Here is a 26,034-nt window from a genome sequence, read left to right as displayed (position 1 = left end):
TTCCTTGCAGTGGTGAATCCCATTATAATGAGTACAGGTTTCTACTTCTGTTTCTTACATTTACACCCTGCTTTCCACAACCTCCCATCTCCTGTTGCAGATACAGAGTGAATAACTCTCTAACACTATATATTCCCACCTCATAATCACTATGGTTAAATCCTGTTTTACAGAAAAGGGCCTTTCCTCTATGCAAAGGTCATTTGCCTTCTGCAACAATCCTACAACATGCCACCTCCTTGCCCCTCCTGCTGGGCTCCCCTTGCAGCTAATTCCAGTTTTCCTATCAACTCTCTCTCTCCTTGCTCTCCTTTCCCTCCACAGTGTGCCCCAGGGAAAAGCAGCCCCCTGTCACATGGATGTGCTGGGCTTGGTTCTTGGTCTCTTAAAGAGCTGGTGGGGAGGGGAGAGGAGAAGTTGTGTCACTGTGTCCTTATTTGTCTCAGGCAAGCTGGCTCCCAGCCCCTCAGCTGCTGTGCTGGTAATAGCAGCTCCACATCCCAGCCACAAGCAATGAGGTGGGAGACAAACAAGAACGAAGGATGTTCCATCTCTCTTCCATAAGTGGCAGTTTTGAAGTCAAAGAAGTTCTGGAAGCTGAGTCCTTTAGGCACGTGGGGTGGTGCACAGTTTGCACATACACTTGCTTCTGAACTTTTAGCTTCACTTTCACAAATGAGAAAGTTACGACTTTTCAGAGGTACCGTAACTCTTCCAGTTTGGGTCAGTGATACCATGCTGCACGTGGTATCACTGCTGCTGCTGTCTCTGCTCCAAAGTATGAGGCTTTTCTGTAGCAGACAAAGACGCTGATTTTCTCCTGGTTTTGCTCTCAGAAGTGCTTAACTGGTGCTAGTTGAAAATGTCAAAACCCTAAAACAGAAACCTGGAAACAAACAGAAGAGTAAAAAACAGCCCAAGGCAGACACCTGGCATGGAGTTTGCTCAACCCAAGCAGTTAAATTTGGAAAAGTTATAAGCAAATGAAATAGATGTTTTGTACAGACATACTTGAACAGTAAGCAGCAGAGCTGATTTCTGCCTGTTCCGTAAGGCACTTGTCCCAGTGGCAACTCTGTGCCCTTGTCCTGTGAGATGTATGAATTCCTCTAGTATCCCTTTAGCAACAGTAAAGTATAAACCTAAAAGACTTTCTTGTAGTGCAAACAGTTTATTGCATTTATCTTTTTATGAACTTAGAAACTACACCTAAGCACAGAGAAGGGATAAAATGGCCAGGGTTTGTCACCCCAAGCTTTCTTGTTCCTTCTTCTGGTGGCTAGAAGGGTTGGGAGGAACAGCTGCCTGTGTGTGCAGAGAGCCCTCTGCTTTCCCCCCCTGCTGAATTTCAAGAAACCGATCAAGGAGGGGCTCTTCCCAGCTCTCCAGAGCAATTCTCCAGCACCACAGCACCATTTTCAGCATTCTCTTTCAGGCTGTGGCTCCAGCTTGACAGAGCTGTATTAATTTGCAGGCAAAATGCCTGGTCCACCCTGGTGACCTTCAGAGTTTCAGCTGAACTGTTAGATAGCCGCTTCCATGTCATCGTTTTTCAACCTCATTTTCATTTTTATAGCAGTAGTACAGCACTTTTCCAATGCATAACACTTGTAAGTATAGGCAACTTTAAGCACTGAAAATATCTGAAAATAAAAACCAAATTTTCATTCCCCACACAAAGATTGTCAATAAGTTTGCACTGAGAAACACCTCAGTGAGTACTTCTAAAAGGAACCTGTCAGGACTCTATTATCTGTCGAACATAACGACTTATTCTGTCAATTACCAGTACTCTTACTTTGTAAGACATAGATTGCATTTGAAAATGTAGAATGTTAGTGAGAGTCCTAAAAAGGAACACTCACACAACAGGCTTCCCTGGGGAATGAATAGCCCCAAGGGATGTATATCCATGCTGAACCACAATGTCGTATATGCTGGATGGGTTGCCAAGTGTGATATCCAAACCAAATAAAATTATTAACATATTTTGTGGGGAAATCATTGTTTGCATAGCTTTCCTTAGTAATCTGTTTTTAAAGGGTGACAACAGAGAGTATGTAAACTCAGTTGAGTTCATATCACAGGAATCAGTGGAAGCTTTTCTTGCTACTTTCAGATCTGTAGATTTTTGTCATTATTGCCAGTTAAGAAGCAAAGCCTTAAATAGCTGTTTTTCTGTGCAAAATATGTTTCGTGGAGATTTGCTTGGGTTTATTCATATAAAGAAGGAAACAACGTATCTAGTAAGGATCCATTAACAACATTATCTAGAATTAAGCATGCAACTGTATTTACTGGAATTATGTTTATCTAACTAGAAATAGTACTGCCCATTGCTTAAGTTGTTGCTGCAAAATATACCAGAATTACAGAGTGACATTATCCTCACATTGTGACCCAGCAGTTAAAGTAAGAAGATTGGAGCTGGCTGCAGGATAACAGAGAAATTGGAAAATGTGGATAAAATGGGTGGGGAAAACAATAATTCCTACCCATTTCATGGAAGCTGTTAGGTGAGTTTCTTAGGGGAGTTGAAGTCATTCTGTGTGATTGCTGGGGAGTAGTTTCTTTTGCTGTAGGAGCTTCTAATCTTCTGTAAGTCTCATGTGAGCTTTGATTAAAAGCTGTTCTGGTCAGTGTTTTTGTAGCCCACATCAGGGGATTCTGTCTTTTCTGTATATCTGTAGTTTGCAGTGGGAAGTCTATCAGATGGAGCTCTCAGAACCTCTCAGCATCTGCAAGATCTGTTAGCAGGGTCTCTGCCAAAGGACATCAGCAAATGTTATTTTAATACCTCAGCTTTTTAATTTTTGCTTGTAAAAAGCAGTGAAATTGCTTTTAGGCCAGAACAGAACATTTGGCCAAGCTCTGCTGCCAGGCATGCTGATACAGACCAATAGCACAGTAGTCTTTAATTCCTAAATAGTACTTTGCTGTAATAATAACGTGCAATGTGCTTCTGAGGTGCTCTCTTGAATTATACCTCTCCACCTCTATATTCATATAGACATTTGAAATTGTAGTAACACGTGTTATAATTGGCTGTGTCCATATTTCATTTATACTTGCATACTTTTTAGCCACATTTTGTACAATCAAACTGGGTAAACCTCATTAAGAGTATTCTGAGCCCAAGGAAACAAAAGCAGTCTGTATTTTCTTTTAAAAACATGGCAGCAAGAGTACTACTGTCTGGACTCTAAGCGTGTAGCACTGCAAGTGCCTGTCCAATATCTGTCAAATGGTAGTTAATATTACTGTAGGTGAACACCCTTGCCACTCCAAATACATTTTGTAATGCGTCTCTCATACCTAAACTGCTACATGTAAGTGAGCATTTTTAATAAATTCATTATTTTGGTTAATATAGATTGCCCAGGACCCTCCAATGTATAATTGTATGTTTGAATGAGCACAGCAACTTTACTAGCAGACATTTGTTCTGTAGGAAGGCCAGGAGAATTATAAATGATGCCTTTTTTATTACTGAATGAAAAAAAAAGATAGAAGTACTGTTATAAACTGTAAGTTGAAATAGTTTTTTTTTTAAATATGTAATTCACATAATGATTGTCCCTTTACAAATGTTCATATGAAATAACCGTATCATTTGGGATAATTCCTCCTTGAGGAATACTGTGAAAGAACAGCTCATTCACTATCTTGACTTGGTGAATTGCTCTAAAACATCCCCTCTATGAGAAAATTGATTTAGCATTTCTTTAAACAATTGAAAATATTGCTTGAATCTTATATTTTCCTATGCAGAAAGCCTCAGTAAGTATCTGCATTATGTGGCTTTGATTGGCTAAATAGACATTTCCCAAAAAACACATGCATCTACCTCTGCTCTACATATGTACACATGCAGAACTTTGCTATAAAACCCACCTGGTCTATTAATCACACTGAGAGAGTAATCACCCAGCTGCTGTTACGTAGCTCCTGTGATTCATTGGTGCCAGTCATTGCAAGTTTTGGAGTCACACTTGTAAATTTGGAAGCCCTGCATTTGCATACACACAGTGCATCTGAGAGAGGGCAGTCTGTAGTTTTTCTAAATTTTTGTCAGGAAAGTCCTTAAAATTAAAAATTTGAAGGGTTCATTTAAGTCTACTTTGTTGATAGATGCTAAAGAGAAAGTTAAGAAAATACAGAGAGGAAAAGCATGTACATGCTGTCTCCAGTAGCAAAGGTCATGGTGGGTAGACAAAAGAAGTAAATTTCTGAAACAGCAAATGTTGGAAGAGATCTTCCCCTCCAAAAAGAGGGGCTCATGGGCACTTACAATTGACCCAAAGGACATGAATTGTGAGAGGAGTAGGCGAGTGGTCTTCCAAAGAGAGCATTGGCAGTGAGGTGAAAAAGGGATTACTTGCAGAGCAAAAGTAAAGAGTGACTAGGAGGGCTGCAGGTGGGTTTTCTTCCGAAGACTCTGGTAGTTTGGATAAGCTTCTGCCAAGTGCTGTAAATATGCTGTCTTATCTCCACTGAATTTCCATACCTTTTGAGGTTGTCCACCCTGTTTCATCTTTTTTTAAAGCAGTAATTCAGCATTTCCTTGTGATCAGCATAGTTGCTATATTTGGATTCACATCTCACTAAGAGAACGTTTTAATTCATTCAAGGCACACCACCAACCTGATTTTGTCTTTGAGGTTCAAAAAGACACCTTAACAACATTCTCTCTGCTCCCAAGGATTTTGACGGGAGTAGTTTTGAAATTCAAACCAAACTGTTGTGTTTGTCAAGAGCAGGATGAGTTAGTGCAATTAGAACTTGGTTCACTGTGTTTTTGACAAGTTCTCCCAGGAGATTTCTAAACATTGAAAACCTTTTAGGATGAAGTTCATGTTTTCTGCATACAGTTGGCAGAGGTAGATATATCGCTCCGGTCTAAAAAGCTGAAATTGCGTTTTTTCTCTCTCTCAGTCAGGCAGTGAGTTTTTGCATTGGGGTCAGAGAGGAGACTGTAGAAAAGAGTTATCTTCCCTAATTTTTATTCACATTTGAGGCTATATTTTTGGATTTATGATTTTGTTCATTCCTTGAGGCATGTAATTTATACACTTGTAACCTACAGAAGATTTTACTTTGGAAGAAGGGACAGACAACTCAAGAAGAGTACAAGGATGTTGCTAGGTTATGCAGCCCACTGTTGTAAAAGGTAACAAAAAGTGTTTTTACAAATGCATTAACAACAAAAGGAGGGCCATCCTTTCTTGCATGCAGTGGGGAACATCACCACCAAAGATGAGGAGAAGGCTGAGGTATTCAATATCTTCTTTGCTTCTGTCTTTAATAAGAAATTCAGTTATCTTCAGGGTATTCAGCTTGCTGAGCTGGAAGACAGGGATGGGTAGCAGAATTAACCCCCTACAATCCAGGTGGAAACAATTCTGCCTGCACTGCCACAAGTCCAAGGGGCTAAATGGGATCAACCCAAGGATGCTGAGGGAGCTGACGGAGGTGATAGCCAATCCAGTTTCCTTCATCTATCAGCAATCCTGGTCAACTGGAGAGGTCTCGGCTCACCGGAGACTTGCTAATGTGATGCTAGTCTGTAAGAAAAGTAGTAAGGAGTATATGGGAACTACAGGCCAGTCAGATCTCAGTGCTAGAGAAGATTATGGAGCAGAACATCTTGGATGTGATCACACAGAATCAGGTCTAGACAGCATAGGTGCATGAAAATTGGTTCTTTCTTAGAATCATAAAATATTACAGAAGATCCCAAGTTGAAAGGATTCTTATGATACTCATTATGCGCCACCAGTGTGTCCACGTGGCCAAGTAAGCCAATGGCATCCTGGCTTTTATAAGTGATGGTATAGACAGCAGGACTAGAGAAGTGATCATCTGCCTATACTCAGCACTGATGAGTCTGTACCTCAATCCATCACCACAGGAAAGACATTGAGACCCTAGAGCTTGTCCAGAGAAGGGCACTGAAACTGTGAAGGTTCTAAAGTACAGGACTTGTGGAGAGTGGCTGAGGGAACTGGTATTTTTTAGTCTGGAGGAGGCTCAGGAGAGACCTTATTGCTCCTACAACTGCCTGAAAAGAGGCTATGTCGAGATGGGGGTCGACCTTTTCTCCCAGGTAAGTAGATACAGGATGAAAGGTAGTAGCCTCGTGTTATGCCAAGGGAGGTTCAGGTTGAATATTAGGAAAATATTCTTCTCTGAAGGATAGGTCAGTTATTGGAACAAGGTGCCCAGGACAGTGATGGCGTCACCATCCCTGTAGGTGTTCAAGAAATGTGTGGTTGCGGCACTGAGAGGTATGGTTTAGTGGGCATGGTGGTGATGGGCTGACAAGATGATCTTAGAGGTCTTTTCCAATCTTAATGATTCTGTAATTCACTTCAAGTATTTCCCCAGGGGATAAGAAAAGGAATGAATTTTTGCAAAGGGTAAATTGGAAGGTCAGAGCTCAAGTATATAATTTCTGCAACTATGATGTCACATCCACTCTGTAATGAGAGGATGTTTCATGTAACTGAACTGCAGTGAATGACTAATGTAATACTATGGTCTATATGAGATATGCAGTGTAATAATCCAAGTAATACGCTAGTTTTTTGTAGCCTCTTAGTGAAAATAGTAGAAATGGTAGACCTGTAGGGACTTATGTAGGGAGACTACTGTTTTCTATTTTTGCCTCAAAATCTGTTTAGTCACTAATGGAGAATAAAATGAAATAAGGGTATCTTATGACAAAGATCTTACGGTGATTCTTAGCAAATGGTTTTTCCTGTAATTTTTCTCATGCATGTTGAAGAAGAGCATATTTTTGTCTGATTCAGTAAATTGTCTTGTAATTAAAGAATGTATCATAATGTAGGAAACAACCTAATGTAATAGAGTGACAGAATTTAATTCACTTCTAAAAATGCAGTGCACATCATTTTGAGGTCTTGTTCCAGTGGCAAGTTCTATACTCACTAGAAGTTTTCTGATGTAGGATCTCTGTCAGTCTGAAAACCTCCCATTTTGGCTTTCAGACCTTCTAGTGTTAGACTGGGGATGCCTCAGAACTGGATATCTCTTTCTCCTTAACTAGATGTTTAACTAGGTGCACCCATATTCTGCTCAGGATATCAGTCTCTGACAGGACGTTGTAGGGTAGAAAACTCTCTGACACTGCAAACTGCTAAGCACTCTGAGCTGGCTCAGTTCATCAGACACACATGTGGACAGAGTCCAGTCCAATAAATTTAGCTTAATTCTGCAACTAGCCTCCTGGAAAAACATTCTGGGAAACTGTCCATGGCTCCTTCTATTTGTGTGACTTTTCAAGCAGAACATCACCAATGGAATACATTGACATTTCTTTGAAATGCCTGAAAGAAGACTGACAGGCAATCACCATTGCTCTGAAAGATTTCTTTCCATGGGGCAAGGCATTTCCACGGGGCAGTACCTCTTTGCTTCACCCCTTCATCTCCAGGTAATGTCATCTAAAATGTCTGTCGCTGGCTGAGGGACTCTGCTCATGGAGTAGGTGAGGAAAACAGAAGAAAGTACAGAGAACAGTTTTATTCTGTGATCAAATATAGCTTTTTCCTGGGTCTGTTGTGACAGAATTTGGCAATTTGTATTTCACGCACTGGTCCAAGTCTGTACACAACAGCACAGTTAAGCACTGTTTTGTTTTCATGGATTTATACTTCCTATTAAATTTTCCAGTCCATTTGTATCAGAAGGCTGGGCCATTTACATCCTATTGAAATATACAGTGGCTTGCGCTGAGTTGTAATTTCAGGTGGCCAAGGCAGATGCTTGCATTTGATGAGGATGTACCAGAGCAGCTCCATGGACATTCTGCTGTTTATCTTTTAGATCTGCTGTGGGAGACAAGAGAAAGCATCTCATATGATTACTAGAATTATTACAGTCAATGGAAAAATGTAGGTATATAACTGAAAAGACAGAAAAAGTATTCAGAGGTCATTAGACCAGACATCATTGACAGTTTGGGCTTAAATATTCTGAAAAGGACCTTAATTGCAAGAAAGGATGTCAGCTTTGTAGTGCATGTGGACAAGCCTAGAGTGATCCATGGTGCTTCTGGAGCGAGACTGAGCTGAATTTTCCAGAGCATAATTCAGCTGGAAGATCAGAACCACCAAATGTGAGTGACTGTAAGATCTCTATGCTAGTTCCCATTGTGGTAAATGGAAATCTAACCCACACAGTCAATAAATACTAGAAACCTATTTGGCAGTATATATAATGCAAATTAAAGCGGACCAAATAAGCATTCATATAATGTATATCTATTTTCACTTGTATTGTAGATTGTTGATTATGGTTTTTGAAGACATGTTCCAAGATACTGACATGCAAGTGATGCTGATTTTATTTCTATATGCACACCTGCTAAGCTTTTTGTGTTTCCTCATATCTTCTTTTGCTACCCAGATGTGTTTATGTAATGTCTATGGAAGCATAGTGCATGCATTTTGTACTGCCACCCCAACTGACAGCAAACAAGTAACAACTTGTGAAACAGATGTGCCTAATGGCCGCACCACAGCCTGTAAAAGTAAAATGGGGGTTTAGAGGGAGTGTGGAGGAGGACTTCAGGAATGATATACGTTAATGTGTTGTCTTCAGCAGATAAAAGCAACACATTAGCAAGTACAGCATGCTGCTGCTAATCCTATTAGCTAGAACTCAGGACAGAAAATTTTAGTTTCAAGTAAAATTAAAAGAAAAGAAAGAAAAATAAAAAAGAGAAGGAGCTGGGAAAACTAGATGCCAGATGTATTTTATATTACTGTTGTTCCTGAAACTTCAGTTGCAGATAACCAGGTTTTGGAAAGTAAGTGTTTATTCTATCAATATCTGCACAGTTGTCTTTTTCTTTGCTTACATACTAAAACCAGTATTTTTAATTAGCAAATTTATGAGGATAAGAATAATTTTGGAAGAGACTTACTACTATTTGGATTTCTTTTTTAAAGAAAAGGAATACGGAATTTGCACTGGCTTTTTTTGTAAAGCCCAAATTTAAACACATTTTTCTGTGCATTCTGTGTGTATCTGGCCTTCTTACTTTCTGTAAGAGAGGCTGTGGATGCTTCTTCCGTGGAGGCTTTCAAGACCAGGTTGGATGGGGCTCAGGGCAGCCTGATCTGGTGGATGGCAACCCTGTCCACAGCAGGGGTTGGAACTGGATGATCTTCAAGGTTCTTTTCAGCCCAACCCACTCTGTGATTCTATAAAATGCAAAAAAAAAATTTCTTTTTTTCTTTTGTTCAATTGAAATTGAATGTTGCTGTTTCTCTACTGTTTACTGCAAGTTGAACCCTGCACAAGCACATGTTATTTACAGTTACAGATAAACCAAAAACCAGCTGGATGATGGTTTTCAAACTGAGACCATTGGTCTAAAAACATCACTTCAAACTTGATCCTAGAATGTGCATAGCACCATAAAGGCAAGCTTATACTGTTGTCTGCAACTAACCCCAAATTTTCTCAGAGCATATGATAGCAAAATTCTTCAGAGCATGTATGAGCTGAAGGAGTTTTGTCCAAGACAGAACAGCTCTTCAGTCACCCATTCCTAATGTTAAGGCAGCTGATTTACTTTCCATGTTCAGTGAGCAACGTGTAATAGCATAACATACAATATTCTTGGTCGTGATATCCTTTGTTTCTATAGCATCATTTTTTATGTTGCAAAGCTCATAGCAAGGAAAATATCTGCTCAGGTATTTTACTGCAAATCTATCTGCTTGGATTTAGGCAACACTAGAAAACATTTTTTATTTGTATATCAAGCAACAAGGAAATTTATGTGTGTGGGTATTTGGAAGGAAAAAAGGGTGATATATATTTTAATACAGCTGAAATTAACTGTAGATAGCAGCCTCAATGCAAAATTATTTAGAGCTCTAAATATAGCTTACCATTCCCAAAGAGGTAAAAATGGCATTAGCAGTTTTTGCAAATCCTGAAATGCTCCAGATGTCATATTATTGCTCAGCACAATGCAAGGGTACGTGTATGAGTGCATAGGTACTCATGTTGTTGGAGGTGATTTCATAGCAATATATTTAAGTTTCATTTTTATTCTCCAAATCATAGTCAGACTTCAAAGATACCAGAAAGATTAATTGCTCTGTCATAATTGATTTCCCTTGACAGCAAGCTGGAGACTTAGGAAATCAGAAAGTATATGTTAGTTCATTTCTCCTATTCACCACAGAAATGGCTTTCATGAAATGCGTCACTGAAGTAGTTAGAAGTCATTATGGCCAACTTGGCTAACTTACTAGTGGCTTGGGAAGTTTTGCATTGGAAACAAAACACAGGTGCTTTGTAGGAACTAATTTTTTTGTCTCTTACACATATACAGTATTGGAAAATTGCTCCTTTATCTAGCAGCTTATCCAACCCAAAAATTAACTAGAAAAGCTCTCACTAGTGTTTCTCATCCAGAAGAATTGTCAGATATTTGTTTTAACCAAGGCTAGACATGAGTAAGACAGTAAAGCAAAAAATAACGGCTTAAAAAATTTGGAGAAACACAGACTCAAAACAGAACATTTACTTTTGAGCAGCTTTTTTTAATTAGTATTTTCAGCAATTGTGAATAGATCAGCAACAGGCAAGTAGGAACTATAAAGATGAGTGTCACTGTGTCCCTGACCTCGTACTTGCCTGGTGGAAAAGTTGGTGGACATCTTCCTAGGACATCCTGGGTGTGCACAGAGGCTGTGCTTAGTGATGTCTACATCACCCCTGGCAAGGAAAAGGTTGCTTCACCTTGCTCTGTCTAGATTCCTCCTTAAAGACTGAGAGAACTGAGTCTGTTCAACCTAGAGAAGACTGAGATGGAATCTGGTTAATGTTTATAAGTATCTGCAGTGCAGGAGGCAATTGGATGAGGCCAGACTCTTCAGTAGTGTGCAGTGATAAGATGAGGAGCAGTGGCTTAAAACTGGAACATTGGACATTCCACACAAATATGCAGGACTTCTTTACAGGGAAGGTGACAGAGCACTGGAACAGGTTGCCCACAGAGGCTGTGGAGTCTCCCTCTATGGAGATATTCAAGACCCATCTGGATCCCTACCTGTGCAACCTATGGAAAACCTTAGTGAGGGAGTTGAACTCGATAATTTCTAGAGGTCCCTTCTAACCCCTGCAATTCTGTGATTCTGTGAGTCTTGTGAGTACTGAAAACTTGAAGTGAAGTGAAGCCATGAGAAAGAACAAGTTTTTGTTCTCAGAAGGAAAGAGGGACCAGGCTATTCCTGGAGACTAAAATTTGTGAGATCTAAAAATGTGAGATCGTGTATCCATCCTTCATTGTGCACTGTCTGGTTATCAAACACGTGTTTTTTTCTAATGTAACAGAAAGAATTGATAACCATTAATTCTCTATATTACTACCAATACTTGTCCTATTGAGGAACTAGTAATTGTCATTAAAGGCAGGGCACTGTGTTACTAGCTGATGTTCAAAGACAACCAAAACACAACTCTGATCCTAGAGCATTTTATGGTCAAAGAAAAGTTGAGTTATATCTGCATGGAGAGGCATGTGTAAGCAGTAGTGACATCATTTGTCAAGATGACAGGTAATCCTGGATGCCTAATGCACAACATCCTCATGTTTTCTCATAGGGAGCAAGTAGTCATAGAGGAGAAAACTGCAGCTGATAAAGAACCAGAGAGAAGAAAATTTCTTTAAATAGCAAAAAGAATCGTAGCTTGAACTTCCATATAAACTGATAGAAGGAGCAGATGTCAGATAAAGAGTCTGTACCAAGGATTGTGAAAGACCTGAAGGGATTTGAATATGAAAAGAAGTAGCCTATATTTTATCTGATCAAAGAAGAATGACATGGCAAAAGAAACAGACTAGAAAAATGGTCTCTGCGGCAGGACTTCTCTATCAGTGGAGAACTGCACTCGTCAAGTCCAGAGGAAAGAATGCTGAATGATGCTAGCAAATGATGAGAGCCTCAATAAGAATTCCAGCTGTGGGGTTTGATAGGAATTGTCATATCTGCAATATGTTATGCAGAAAAGATCAAGGCATTACCAGGTTGTGAGGAGTGAACAGAGGGTGATATCTGAGTTATAGTCACAGGGGAAAGAGAGAGGGAATGCTCTCTGTCACAGAACAGTCATCTGCTAGTGCAGATAGGCATGGCTACAGGTCTTTCAGAGAAATGCAGGCATTTCTTGTTTTAGGCAGTCTGAAATTTTGAGATTGCTTTGAGCTTGTTCAAGGAAAGTGGAAGACCAGTTCTGACATTTTATTAACAACTAGCACTGTTTTGAGAACATGTGCATACATGGCTTTGGCTTTGTTCAAAATGTGTTAATATGTGAAATCAAAATGCAGAGACATAGAGCTTGTTTGAGATCTGGAGGGCATGGAGATTTTTATTTTTTTTAATGAGCAGAAATGGACAGTAGACTGAATTTCTCTAATGATCTTTTATTGAAAGGGGTCATTCAAGTCCAAGCACAAAAAATAAAGGGAGGCTCAGTTGCTGCTTTGAGTCACAATGAGATAGTTGCTGCTGTCCTACTAATATCTTCTCAGATAATTGAGAAATAAGCGAGGGTTGTAGTGGTGGTTCTAGAGGAAGGCCACTTGCAGAAGGCAAAGACTGAGGAGGACAGGAGTGTAAAGGTGAATAACAGCAAAGTTGTGGGTACATCCTTGCCTTGCTGTACACTGCAGAAATACCTTTCTATTGGAATGCACTGTTTGGAAGCAGTAATTACAGAAATTCAGGGCAGAAGTAAAACAATTCTCCAGCGTGTTTTCTGAGAGGGTGTTTCAATACTGGGGCAGTCATTCGAGTGTTAGAGTGGATTTTCTGTATTTTGTATTCTTCACAGCTAAGTGATGAAAGATGTATCTATGTCTGCAATTAGGGACTTTGTGCCACGGCTCCTAGTGGAGTTTTATGATTGTTATTGCCAATAACAATTCAAGCAGGTGAAGCGTAAACAGGTGAACAGATCAAATAACACTTTCTGCCCTTGAAAACTGCGACTAGATTAGCACTGATAGAACCAACATGGACCTCCAAGTCCTCTGAATAATAATTTGTCACGCTTCACTTTGAGTGATAAGTAGCCTCACTAAAGCCATACAAGCATACATGCAGGCAAGGTTAAGAGTAGCTGGGTGTTCTTGGTTTAGTGAAGGCTGAAAACTGCAATGTATATCAAACTTCCTTCCTAGTAAAATAAGACATTTGCAAAGAGCAGGAGGCCAGAAACTCAGCTGTGAATTTGATACTATATGCATAACAGTGAGTTCTGGTTGTGGCTGGTGAGTTGTTATGTATATTGGAGTGAAATATTAAAATTGTGTTTGTGTTTTAGCAGCTCACAGCTGCAGAGATCACTGTGAGCTGCAGCTCCAAATGAAGTTAGAGATAACCACAGAGGATTCAGGCCTTTGTCTCTCAATTCCAGCTGTTCATTTCTTACTTCAAACACTTGCAAAAATTTATAGACATTGCTTGTCATTAAATCTCCTCTATCTGCCTGTCTTACCACGCTCTGAGAGCTGAAACAAAGCTGCCTAAGAGATGCAAAGATACCTGAAAACATAAAGCCTCCAACCTGATAAGTTAAAAGGATTTTTATAAATTAAATAAAAATTGCTATTGGCAGTTTCTGGAACAAACACAAATATGCACATTCATATGTACATTTCCTGAATTCTTTCCTTCTGTTTTTTGTTTATTTATTCAAAAGGGTTTAAAGTGCAAATGTGTTCCTGGTATTAAATACAGTACATATCTTTACTACTTAAAGCAGAAATACTCCGTGTGCATTTGTCCTCTTTCATGATTACATCTGAACAGTATTTATATTATTTTAGCATTATTTTGTAGTTACTGTGTACTGATTATCCTCTGAGCTACACAGAGGCAAGAGGTAAGATGAAAGCATGGCACATTTGGCTGCCATTAATCATTATCAGCTTTTAATTCCAGCCCCACCTTCTCTGCTGCAGTTTCCCTTGGGTGGAGAAGTGCTGGATGCCGAGGAAGGTGGGATCATGTGTGTATGAAGCATGGGGCACTGGAGGCCAGGATGGAGCTTCTCCTGCCATTTATTTTTCCCAGGTGATGGCAGAGAATGGCCAGATTTTATCAAAAAGTCTGGCTTTGATGCTCAGCTACCATTGCTATTATATCTTTACTTGAAGAGATATCAAGTCAGTGCCTCCAGTTGCACTGCAGTACCTTAAACCAGTACCTGGCATTGTGGCAGAGAGTTTATGCATTTGTTTGTGTTAGAGATTGGAAGCAAAGGCAAGAAAATCAAAATATTGTGGCTTCCTTTGCAGCATCTGTTTTTACTGCTGTGCCTGTGGATTTAATGAATTAAGTCATGGAAATCAGAGGTGCTCTCTTTCCCCACAGCAGCACTAGGACGAACACCTCAGTGATCTTAAATTTATCCTCTGGCTGCCCTTTTCCTCATGACTGCAGAGTGAAATGAGGTAATAACCTCATTTGATTTGCACATCCCACAAAACTTGCCAGTGAGGCTGGAGACCTCTGTACAGCTGATTTAAGTCTCGTGGTGCTGGGTTGGCTTTTTCTTCACAGACTGCATAGAGGTATTCTGCAGACCTCCAGGTTAGAAAATGCAGAAGTAGGTGAATGTGAGAAATGTGAGGCTGACAAATTTAAAGAAAGAGAGAGAGAAACATAGTTCATGCAGTATGAGAGGAACAAACGTGAGTTACCAGTATGTCTACACAAATTTATTTTTCAAACAATGCAAGTGGAGATATGATCTAAATGAGGTATTTTGGGCACAGTTTCCAATAAGATCATAGATACAGCAAAATACAGACACCTTATTGGTGAGGACTAAAGATGATCAAGTAAATTTCATTTAATTATAAGCTGAGAACTTAAAGAACATGGCATATGTCAATCATGTCCCATGGGTGAGCACAGATTGGTAGCACAGACAGAAATCAGATCCCATGGAGAGAAAATACCATGTGTGAAGGCATGACAAGAGGGCCAATGGCATCCTGGGATGCATTAAAAAGAGTGTGGCCAGCAGGTCGAGGGAGGTGATCCTCCCCCTCTACTTTGCCCTGGTAAGGCCTCATCTGGAGTACTGCATCCAGTTCTGGGCTCCCCAGTACAAAAAAGACAGGGATCTCTTGGAAAGAGTCCAGCGGAGGGCCACCAAGATGGTGAAGGGCCTGGAGCATCTCCCCTATGAGGAAAGGCTGAGTGAACTGGGTCTGTTCAGCCTTGAGAAAAGACTGAGAGGGGACCTGATCCAGGTCTATAAATATCTGAGGTGTGGGGGGCAGAATGGCGAGGCCAGACTGTTTTCAGTGGTGAGTGGAGACAGGACAAGGGGAAATGGCCAGAAACTGCAGCATAGGAAGTTCTGCATGAATGTGCACCAGAACTTCTTTACAGTGAGGTGACGGAGCAGTGGAACAGGCTGCCCAGGGAGGTGGTGGAGTCTCCTTCTCTGGAGATGTTCAAGACCTGCCTGGATGCCTACCTGTGTGACCTGGTGTAGGGAACCTGCTTTGGCAGGGGGGTTGGACTCGATGATCTCTGGAGGTCCCTTCCAAACCCTACAATTCTGTGATTCTGTGATTCTGTGACATAGAATTAAGCTGTATTTTAAGAGGGGAAGCATTTAGATTTTAGAGTTGCACATTCAAGCTGTTAATGTACCTAATAGGAAATGATGTGGATGATTCCCACCAGGCATCTGGAATTTCTTAGAAAACTGTTTTTCTGGGTTTATTCAAGTCAAGTTGTCTTTTATTGGTTAGTGAAAAAGAAATTAAAAAAAAAGATAGAAGACTTTGGACAACAGTTTCTTGGAGTCAAGACAGCAAAATGCTTTGTTAGTTTTGATTTGTCAACGTGATACTGACATTGGCTAAGAAAGTTGATAGTCATCAGCTTTTCTCCTCGATAATAATGCACTCATGTTTGCAGGTGATGTATGTGCATTCTTACTTATCAAATCTATGAGCCAAATAGAGCTCCAAAGGCCATTTGATTTAGTAAACTGAAGTTTCATTCTTCTGAGTGCTGTGACTGTAGTGACTTTCATGGAAGTCAATAGGTGTAACTCATTATTTTAGTTGCTTTTGTTGTTGTTTTTCATATTACTTTCAGATACATTTCCTTGCATTTTCTTTTATTTATTATTGTTATTTTACATTTTATTTCTTTGTTTCTACTTGTTTTGAGCGGGTTTTATAATCAGTCCATGAGAGGCTTTACACTCAAACTTTATTTATGGCCATAGAAGAAGCCTACCTTCTACATATAGCCAAGATTTTATTAGTAGCATCCTTTAAATTTTAACAATGTAATCCAATAACTATTATTAGTTGACTTCTAATTCTTACAAAAATTGTTTCAGTAGTAGTGCTAATGTTAAAATTGTTATATGCACATTTATTAGTTTCTACCACTTTTCACAGTGTTTTGTTCACCATCTGTTGCTTCTGCAGGCCCTGAGGTCAGTGCTTTCAGGCTGGTGGAGGTCGGGGAGCATTCCAGCATGTCATTGACATCTGGAGCCTTTCCCTGGGATGGATATTTGTGTTAATGGTTTATTTTTCTTCACTCTAGGATCTACTTGGAGTCATTTCATGCTTGCTAATACAATTTTAGACTTTGCTTTTTCTTCACTGGTCTGAAGATCCAGGTTATGACAAAATTTACCATACACAGTTGCTTTCATGTCTGTTAGATGTTATTTCTTTGTTCTGTTTTTTCACTTAAAAGATCCAGGTCTGGATTTCTTTAGCATAGCAAGGTCAGTTGTTCATAACCATGAGGTCTCCAATGCCAGTGTCCATCTTTATCACCTACACCTGTACCTCTCTGCACTGAAGCTGCAAAGCTGGCAAAGCTGTGGGCTGACATCACCAATGGAAACCACATATTATGGGGCAACAGGATAACAGAGGTCATGACAATTCCAGAATGATTTGCACAGTATGAAGTATATATACAGAAAATGTGAACTACTGTACCATGTGAAAAGTACCTGTAATAGGGAGCATCAAATAAGTATTTTTCTAATGGGCTTTTCAATCACCTTCTTTTTATAGTGTAAATGGGAGCAGGCTGTTGGGGTTGGATCTCTGTTTTCATTTGTTTTAGAAAATGTTTTCCAGATTCAGTAATGGTTTGCCAAAACAGATAATTTGGTATGTTCCAAATTTGGCAGAGCTGACATTCTAGTCATTGATTATTAATACCATCAACAAAATATGGGTGCAAAAACAAAGTCCAATACAAAATTGTGTCTAATGGAATTTTGTCTGAAATTCAGCAAAAAGCAGTAGGAGCACTGGGGCAAGGCAAGGCAAGATTTGTAATTGTGTGCTGAATTATTTCTAGTTCCCCATTTGTGTTTTCTTCAAGAATATGTAATGGGTTTTTTTCTCCCTATTTATTCCTGTTTTTTCCTGGATGAGAATATGTTTGAGTTACCCAGAGATATGAGTCCAGAAATGTGTATGATACCATGAACTGAGGGTGCACATCCATAAAATATTAATCTTTGGACACTTACTGAATGTCTCCCAAATCTAAGGGGATGTTTGCAGATGCAGCATAAGGGATTGTGCAGCTGGGCTGCTATTACCATACCTGATGACCAGAAGAGAATGCTTTGCATTTGTGGTAAGGGAAGATGAGAACGTCCTTATTTTCTCTTGTCTTCTGCATCTGTAAATTGGCACTTTCTCTATCACTCTAGACACTGAGAACCAGGTACAGCAGCTCAGGGCTGCTTCTCAAGTATACTCGTGTTAACCCATTTAGCTCAGTATCAGAGTATGTTAGCACAAACCAGCCTCTGTTAGTGTTTGGGCCATGATAAATTTCCCGCTGGTAAATCCCACTCTTTCATTTCCCTTCCACCATTGAGAATGTTGGAGCTGTTCAGCAGTTCTTGCATGTTAAGTCATACGCAAAGGAAGCAGGAACTATTTACAGAGCTCCTTCCATTTCAGATTCCTTTTTCTTACTGTCAGTAATTCAAGTGTGGCTTGCACTAACTGTGGGATACAAATCCAGGTGCACGTATGGGAACAGGGCCAGTACATTTTTAACAGCCTGCAGCACACTGGATAACCACCCAGCAGTAATTATACTGACTCCAGCAATATTGCTGGACTTTTAAGTTTTGGCTGTAATGAACCATGCTATTATACCCATTTTCAAGTGATCAGCGGTGGGTACAGATAACCAAATGAAAAATTCCTCTAAATGCAGCTCCTCCTCAGCTCAGTTATCACATGCCACAAAATATGCATAATAATAGGTAAGAGCTTCCACATTTCCAGCATTACTTTGTCAGCTGAAATATATCAGCAGAGAAAACTGCTTGGATTGATTCAGGCAGATTATGCTGAAGGAACTTCAGTTGCAGAGAATGTTTATTTGGATGTATTATGAGCAGATGCTGAAAACACCCCATAAGTTGAGCGAGTTGCAAATATAAAGACTTGAGGGGACAGACCTTCTCTGCCAATTTCTTACCTGTAAACTGTTTGCCAGATTAGGAACAGAAGTTGTAACTTTTATTGCAGGGGTGCTGTAATTAGTTACATCATGAAACAATTCTTTTTACACAGTGCAATATACAGGTGCTCATATACTTGGACAATTTTATGCTGTCAGCCGGTGCAGTGGGCTCATTATTATCGTTCTGAAGTGAACTTTTAAACATGTAATTACATGGAGCTGAAGTAAAAATCATACTGTAATAGTTAGTATAAACAAGATATTCAATTTCAAGTGGTTCCATAAAACTTATAGTGGGAAAAGTCAATAATGGGAGGCTTAAAAATAGAACCATGCCCTTTTGATAATTTAAGCCACTCTAAAGGGCAAAATATACTATGAAATCTTATATTTAGGCTATTGCTTTTCTTTTTTAACAGGATTGGGAGTTCCCACATTTTATGGGTGATGTTGAAGTGAATCTTCCAGGCTTGCCATCTGCACACATGCAGTTCAAAGTACCTTATTTCCAAAAGATCTTAAAAGAGGAGTATCACATTCATATAACAGGTATGTAACCACACAGACTGTGATACAGGCACATGTTGAACTGCTTCTGTGTAGGAAATGAATGCTAACATGTCTTTTGCCACATATTTTCTTTGTTCTCCCCCATCTCCCTAGGTGATTGCTGTTTTTCTATCTGTTTAACTCTCCCTATCAGTACCATCCATATATAAGCCTCTCAGGGAAATGAGGAATCTCTATCTTACAAATCAAAAAGACCTGCTGTTTGTCATGGATTTCAGCAACTTCTTGTGACACTAAGTAATACCTAGTGTAGCTTCAGAAATCTTTTATCTAAAATTACTCTCCAGGGGAATTAGCTGCTTATTTCATTTAAAATCTCTTATGCTTTCAGATGCCTTTGCTGTGATTTATGCTAATGTCTTTTCATAACTTCGGTCATTCTCATCTGGCAAAGGCCACTCACAGCCATACTTCCATCACTCATCTAACCAAAAGCAGGCAGTTAAATAACTTCAAATAAAATAGACTCACAGTTATTCAAATGGATGGCACATACAGATAAAAGCACCCAGTCCTTACACAGTATGAGACAGTGTTTGAATAACAGTAGAGAATGAAAAAGAGAGGAAGGTTAAATAGAGATAAATATTTTGCTTTTACTTTCAAGCTGTGCAAAACAATGTGGTGGCAAGAGAGAAGTAAATAGTATTGTATAGCAAAAGAATGCAAATGTGAATTGACAGAAGTCTTTAGCTGCTAATATAGTCAATCACAGCACATGACAGTGTACAGGAATAGGATATAGACAGCATCCAATGATACAGCCATATGAAATTCCTGCAGAGCAGGGACAAAAGGAGTATTCAGACATCATACAAAGACATGGGCAACAGTTATCAGGTGAGCCCTAAGCCTACCAGGCATCAAAAGACAAGGAAGGAAAATGTGCCAAGCAAGAAAGAATGAGGAACTGGGACTGGAGATAGGCTGAATGAAGAGAAGGCATTTTCAGAAGAGATAATAGAAATCGGAGTCATCAGGTTGGAAACCAGAAAAAAAATAAAACAAAATGAGTGCAAAAGTTACCTGCAGGCTGTTGAGTAAAAGGAGGCGATTGGGTCAGGAAGAAAGTAGAGATAGAGAGATGGAAAGTTTTTTTAAGCTGTATGTAGGTTCCTGTTGGAGTACTGATAGGAAATAGACAGTAGGCCACAGGAAATGAGTTTGGGGTACATCTAAATGAGATGGTTTGGGATCAGGAGCAGGATGAGGTAGAACAGCTAAATGATGTCATGGTCAGTGATAGCAGATACAGAATGAGAAGAGATCTGACGAAGAACAAGTTTTTCTCTCTGAAGTGAGAAAAGTCTTGGATAAAAAGGGAAACAAAGAGAGCAAAAACAGAGTATAAGAATCAAGTATCTGACATGAATAGGCATGAAACTCAGACCTAGTGGAAAAGAGGGTTTAATTCTGTTTCTCAGGTCTAGAGCATGAATTTGAAGAGACCCAATTCTATGAGGATTCCAGATGCCCTGCAGTTATTCCATGGAATAAAGAGCAGTAGTGAAATGGGTGTACATAGTAGCTTGAACAAGGACTGAGTAATGATTGGGTGAGCTGTACCATTATATACAGGAACTTAGGATATAATTAATGTAAATGAAAACCAGTGGGTGGTAGAAGAGGGACTGAAGAGTGAAGAACAGTTTTGCATTGCAGAAGAGTCAAGGATATTGATAAACAGAGAAGAGCTAGAAATAAGCAACAGCAAAGAACATAAATTACATATCAAAAATACAACTGCTGGCAGTGCTACTGTTTAAAAACAAATCACATAAGATCGATATTTGTACACTGTAGAATCTTCTGCAGAGAGGACTGGAGGTCTTTCTGATTTTCTGGCAAGAAAGCATTCTTTTAATGAGGATGAGCTAATGAATAGGGGCTGAGGAATATTTTTCCCTGCTCAGCATTAACAAGATCCATTTATTAGATTCACTAGACAAATCAATCCATTTGACTGCACATCACGTACTCTGTCTACTGAGTGCCTGTTTTATCTCAGTGCTGCACCACCCTTTAGGATATCTAATAAACAGCCATAACACATGGCACAGGAACCTCCCTTTGGGTAAGTTTTGCTTGAACCATCTGTTCTTGCCATCAGTTCTTAGGTTAGGTTAGGGTATCATCTTGGATCATTTTCAAACTGTAGTTCTTGTGTGGATGTGTAGATTCTTCTAATTTTCTACTTAAATCAAGGAACTAATAAAAGAAGGAAAAAACTGGTTCTTTATATATATTTAACAAGATGAATGTAATAAAATCTAAAATGAGGGTAGAAAGTGAAAGAAACTGCAGCAGATGACGTGTGGGTAGGGTATTGATAATGGAGGGAATGTAAAGCCCTGTTAAAACCTTATTTGTTTAAGCCTTGTTTAATTCATGGGATCCACACTGTTAAACTTAACTGTATAACTTTTTTTTTATGTTACAAGCAGGAAAAAAAAAAGACAAGGGCCCAAATATCATTTGTTTTTGTACTTGCTATTGTGATAAGGTCAAGTTGCAAAACCATAATCTATGCCCCAATGTCCAGAAACTGAAAATCCATTTCTACTAGTAGCGAGAAAAAAAATCCTCATGGCTGAAATATCATTTCCAATCTTTTTCCTTGCAAATATTATTCATAGTTTTATGTATTTGGTCACTCTTGACTGATACAAACAAGAGCAGCCCCTGGACTACCCTGAGCAACCCTATTCAGTGTTGGGTTGCTCTAATGAGCAATGGTCCCACAAAGAATCAGTTATAGGTGTAGAGACATGCAGAGAAGTAAATGACATTAAACCACCTTTCTGTTGATGTGTGCTTAATGACTTGGTATATGGTCTGTACAGAGAAAGGATTTCACAGTTTTGTGATCTGTGTTGCCAGCTCTCCTGATTTTCTTGCAAGTCTTTTAAAATAGGTGACTACTAACGTGCTTTTTTGTTTTGGTTTGGTGTGGGTTTTTTTTGTTTAATCTTGTAGTCTTCTCTCCTATATTCGGCACCTGTGTGAGAACATCTACTTTCATATTTTTAAAAATGTACCTCATGATTGCAGAGAGAAAAAATGTTGCTTCTACGTAGGTCCTTGTCTCAAAAAGCAGATAAATGAAGCAGTATTGAGTGCATTATTTTTCACTTATCTATCTACTTTGAACAGGGAGCATGCTTTCTTAGGCCTGACTTATGATTTCTGAATGTTTTAAACTGGCAGTTATGTTAACATCTGCAGCCTGTTGCTTACACGCTTCACTGTAATTTTAAATTTACTATCAAAAGCCTATCTCATTTTTATTGGTAACTTAGTACCTCATTTTGCCCACATTTATTTGCATCTAGGAACTCCTAGCAAGTATCTACTCAGTATTAAACATTTTTATCCTGTTTTGATAGATGCTTTTATCTATGAACATAAAAAATATCTTGAATTTCTGCATTTGCTTAACTCGTCTGGATTTCCCTTGATAGATGGCTCACTATAGTGTGTATGTTTTCCTTCCTGGCTGTTGTTTATGAAAATACATAATCTAGCCTAGTTTCTGTAGTACCCAGGGAAATTTGTAATACTTTAAAGAAAATTTTATTACTTCTGACTATTTTATTGTTGAAAGGCTCTTGGGGGCCAGGCCGGTGACATCTAATGGCACAGATCCAAGAGAATTGGCTGTATAGTTTCAAATAAGTTCCAAATGAGGAATGTTAAGGTTTAGATATGAAAACAGGTAGGGGAATTTTTCTAGCTGTTTGTGTATTTCTGAGTTCTAATCTAGACGTGTTCTTCCACCCAAAGGAGAAATTGTCACCTTCATGATTGGCAAGTACCTGGTATGGCTGCCTTGTGGAGTTAAACCAAAAGAATGACTAGATCCAGGCCAAGCATCACCTACACAGATATGCCTGAAGGAGCCCGAGGGCAAAAATAGAAAGGTTAGAGGTAAAAACAAAGCTGTCCACGCACATAGACATTAAAAGATCTCAGAGGATTTGCTGCTTAGTTCAGCTGTGAGTGGTCTGCATGGATGTATCTAGCCAATAGCATTGACATGACAGAAGAGATGAAGAATGTTTCTAAGATATCTGTATGTTTTACAGAGGTGTCTGGATGTTTTTAGACACAAAATGCAATTGAGACAAGAATCTGAAGACAACATTTTCTACATAAGCCTCTAGCTGTGGTTGCACAGCATGTGGTCAATTGAATCTAGCCTTAATAAGTGGGATTTTCATATCTCCTCTTGACCTCTAAAGAGCTCCTGAGGACTAGTTTCTACACTAGAATTCTGTTTTTAGGACATGACTACTCCACATTACACAGTGGACTTACTTACAAAAATAAAAATGCTCCATAGTCAGAAGCTGTTTGGGAGCATTTAGACCTGCAGGATCTTCCTGCCACAGTTGCCTGGTAAATCAATTGCGCGTGATGTTGTGGACTGGTTCCTTAACCGCTTGTAGAATTTTTGAGCCTCTTTAAAAAAAAGAGCACTGCCCAAATGTTTTGTTCAGCTGGCAGAAATGTGTAACCCTTCAGATGTCATGTGTAACAGATAAGGACTTCAACACTGTAAATGCTGCTTGTGAACCAGGTGTGTTTTAAGTAGTGCATGGCTGAATGATACCCAGTTTCGTCACCTGATTTTCTTCATTGTAACTCCACTGAGGAGTCTGGGTATAGTCCTCATTTTGCTGAAATACTTGACTGGCCTTGTGGTCTTCACATCTGCATCCTTCCAACTCAATTTGTCTATGGAAAATCTGTCTGATTGAAGAAGAGTTAGTGCCAGATGTATGCAAATATTCTTGGATGCACAGACCTCCCTAGAGCAGTAGTACTGATCCTACAGAAGTTGGCTAGGAGACAAATTAAATGACTTCATTACATGGGACTCTGTTTTCCCTTCCAATTTTTATTTGGGAATTTGAAACACTGCAAAATGAATTATATTACGGTTTTTTGGTGGGTTTGATTTTTGTTGGATTTTTTTTGTTTTTTGTTTTTTGTTTGGGTTTGTTTGTTTGTTTTAAAGAAAAAAATATAACTTTATAATATATTTACCCCAACTCTACAAACTGAGAGGCTTGAGACTATCACAAGATGCAAGGTCAGGAGTAACTCCTAACTTACAAAGTTCATTTCCTGTATGAGCTTGACATGTGATTTAAAGTTTGCTATAAAATTGAGCGGCAATAGACAATGATTTTATATACATTTTTGTACAGAGATTATAGTTGTATATAAAGCTAAAGCTTGGTTAGTATCTTCAATCTCAAAAAACAAAATGTCATATGGTCATCTATCTATAAATCTATAAATCACCTATAAATGTCATATGTCATATTATCATTAGAGAGATGTTTGTGAGAGGAGACTGTCAGACCTGCTGGGTCAGACTGCTTCAATACATTTTTCACTCATCTAGAAGAATTGCTTAGTAAATTGGACTTATTTGTCTATCATTCCTGCTAATGCAGCTAAGTAAAGTACACATCTTGGAAGAGGGATGATTAGCAGAGGACAGTGTATTCTAGAGGAAGGTAAATACTTTCTGTAAGTAACCAAGACAGCACTAACTCTTATTTTGTGTCACAGGAGATTAACACAGCCCTTGGCTACAGGGAATATGGAGTAGGAATTGAAAGATATCGTTGTGTTCATATGCTTGTAGTTAGACTGTTACAGAATTTAGTTCTGGTGTCAACAGTTTTCAAATGAAAAATCATTGCACTCATATATCATGGTAGTGAAGCAGAGAATGTAAAAATAGTCTAGAGGTCAGAAATTAAAGGAGTAGGTCCAACAGAAAACAGAGAGATGTCAGGCAGCCAGCTGGCTCTTAGGCATAATGGACATGACTCAGGTAAGTGAAATTTTTGCATCTAAGCTGATTGTCCAAGCACCATTTACAAGCAGTAATACAACTGATACACTCAGGGAAACTTCAGGCTGTGTTTCTGTCTACCTTACTGTATCTGGGGGCTAAGTGAGGAAGTTTCAAGTTTCATACTTTTAATAAAACAAGGAGGAATTGAACATCTCTTTCATATCAGGTAAGTATTCTAATTCTTGGTGTGAGGGTTGGAACCTTTTTTAAACATATCCAACACAGAAGATTCACAGTGGTGCAATCATAGTGTAGGAGAGGTTCTACATGAGGCCTGAGACCAAGCACCTAGCAAACTCTATTCAGCATTTTCAGTATTTTCTGCTAGCTTCTTAGGTGACTCCATCAGCAGGCTGCTATCTTGAATCTTACTGCTCAGGTGTTTTATTCTACATGTTGTACTTAGAGCAACACGATCACAGGTGAGAACTGTGAAATCCACTGGGTGCCATCAAGCCTAAAGTTGTGGTAGCTCACATCTCAGTATTAAAACATGTAAGTTCCTGAATTTTGTAATAAAGATTATAGCAGTATCATTTGGCCTTGATAAAGCTCATCTCAGTAATTTCTCCAATTCATTACACTTCCTGTTTTGATCTTTTAGTTGCCAGTTTTTTCCTTTCATGTTTTCACTGTTGCCATATTTGTCGGATGGAAAGAGCAATCCTGGCCCAACATGAATCTTTTCACTTCCTGTCATCCACTTCCCACTGTCTAGCAGTCTCTGGAAACATTCATTTTCTTTTTCACTTGAAACATAGTTAAATATGGTTGTAGCATAAATGGTTTCACTCATCGTCAGTAGAGGCATTCCTCCACAAATGTCCTTCCACATAATGCTGTGATGTCAGTCGCAAATTCTCCATCATAATACAGCTTTGATGTATGTAGTTTTGCTAGATTCTTGGGTGGTGCCAGTCATTACTGCATAGATATGATCTTAACATATGTTCAGCTAAACGTGAACAAGATGCCTTAAGTATGAAAATTATATAATTTTTTTGTGTGTGTTTTCATAGAATAATTTGGCTTAGAAGGAATGCC

At 39.1% G+C, this 26,034-nt stretch overlaps 1 protein-coding gene across 4 annotated transcripts in view; it reads left to right on the top strand.

Moving 5' to 3' along the window:
• Positions 1 to 26,034, top strand: part of TMEM117 (transmembrane protein 117) — a 192,172-nt gene that overhangs the window by 163,171 nt on the left and 2,967 nt on the right. For 3 of the 4 annotated variants that reach the window (XM_052668711.1, XM_052668712.1, XM_052668710.1), the window contains one exon: positions 18,965 to 19,094. The exons of the other annotated variant lie outside the window; for it this stretch is intronic. In XM_052668711.1, the coding sequence (XP_052524671.1) occupies positions 18,965 to 19,094 (130 nt within the window). The remainder of the gene's footprint in view (positions 1 to 18,964; positions 19,095 to 26,034) is intronic. 4 annotated transcript variants of the gene reach the window in all.

The sequence above is a fragment of the Tympanuchus pallidicinctus genome, unplaced genomic scaffold (assembly GCF_026119805.1).
Source record: "Tympanuchus pallidicinctus isolate F22 unplaced genomic scaffold, pur_lepc_1.0 scaffold8, whole genome shotgun sequence".
Lineage (NCBI taxonomy): Eukaryota > Metazoa > Chordata > Aves > Galliformes > Phasianidae > Tympanuchus > Tympanuchus pallidicinctus.
This window is presented reverse-complemented; position numbering and strand designations above follow the sequence as displayed.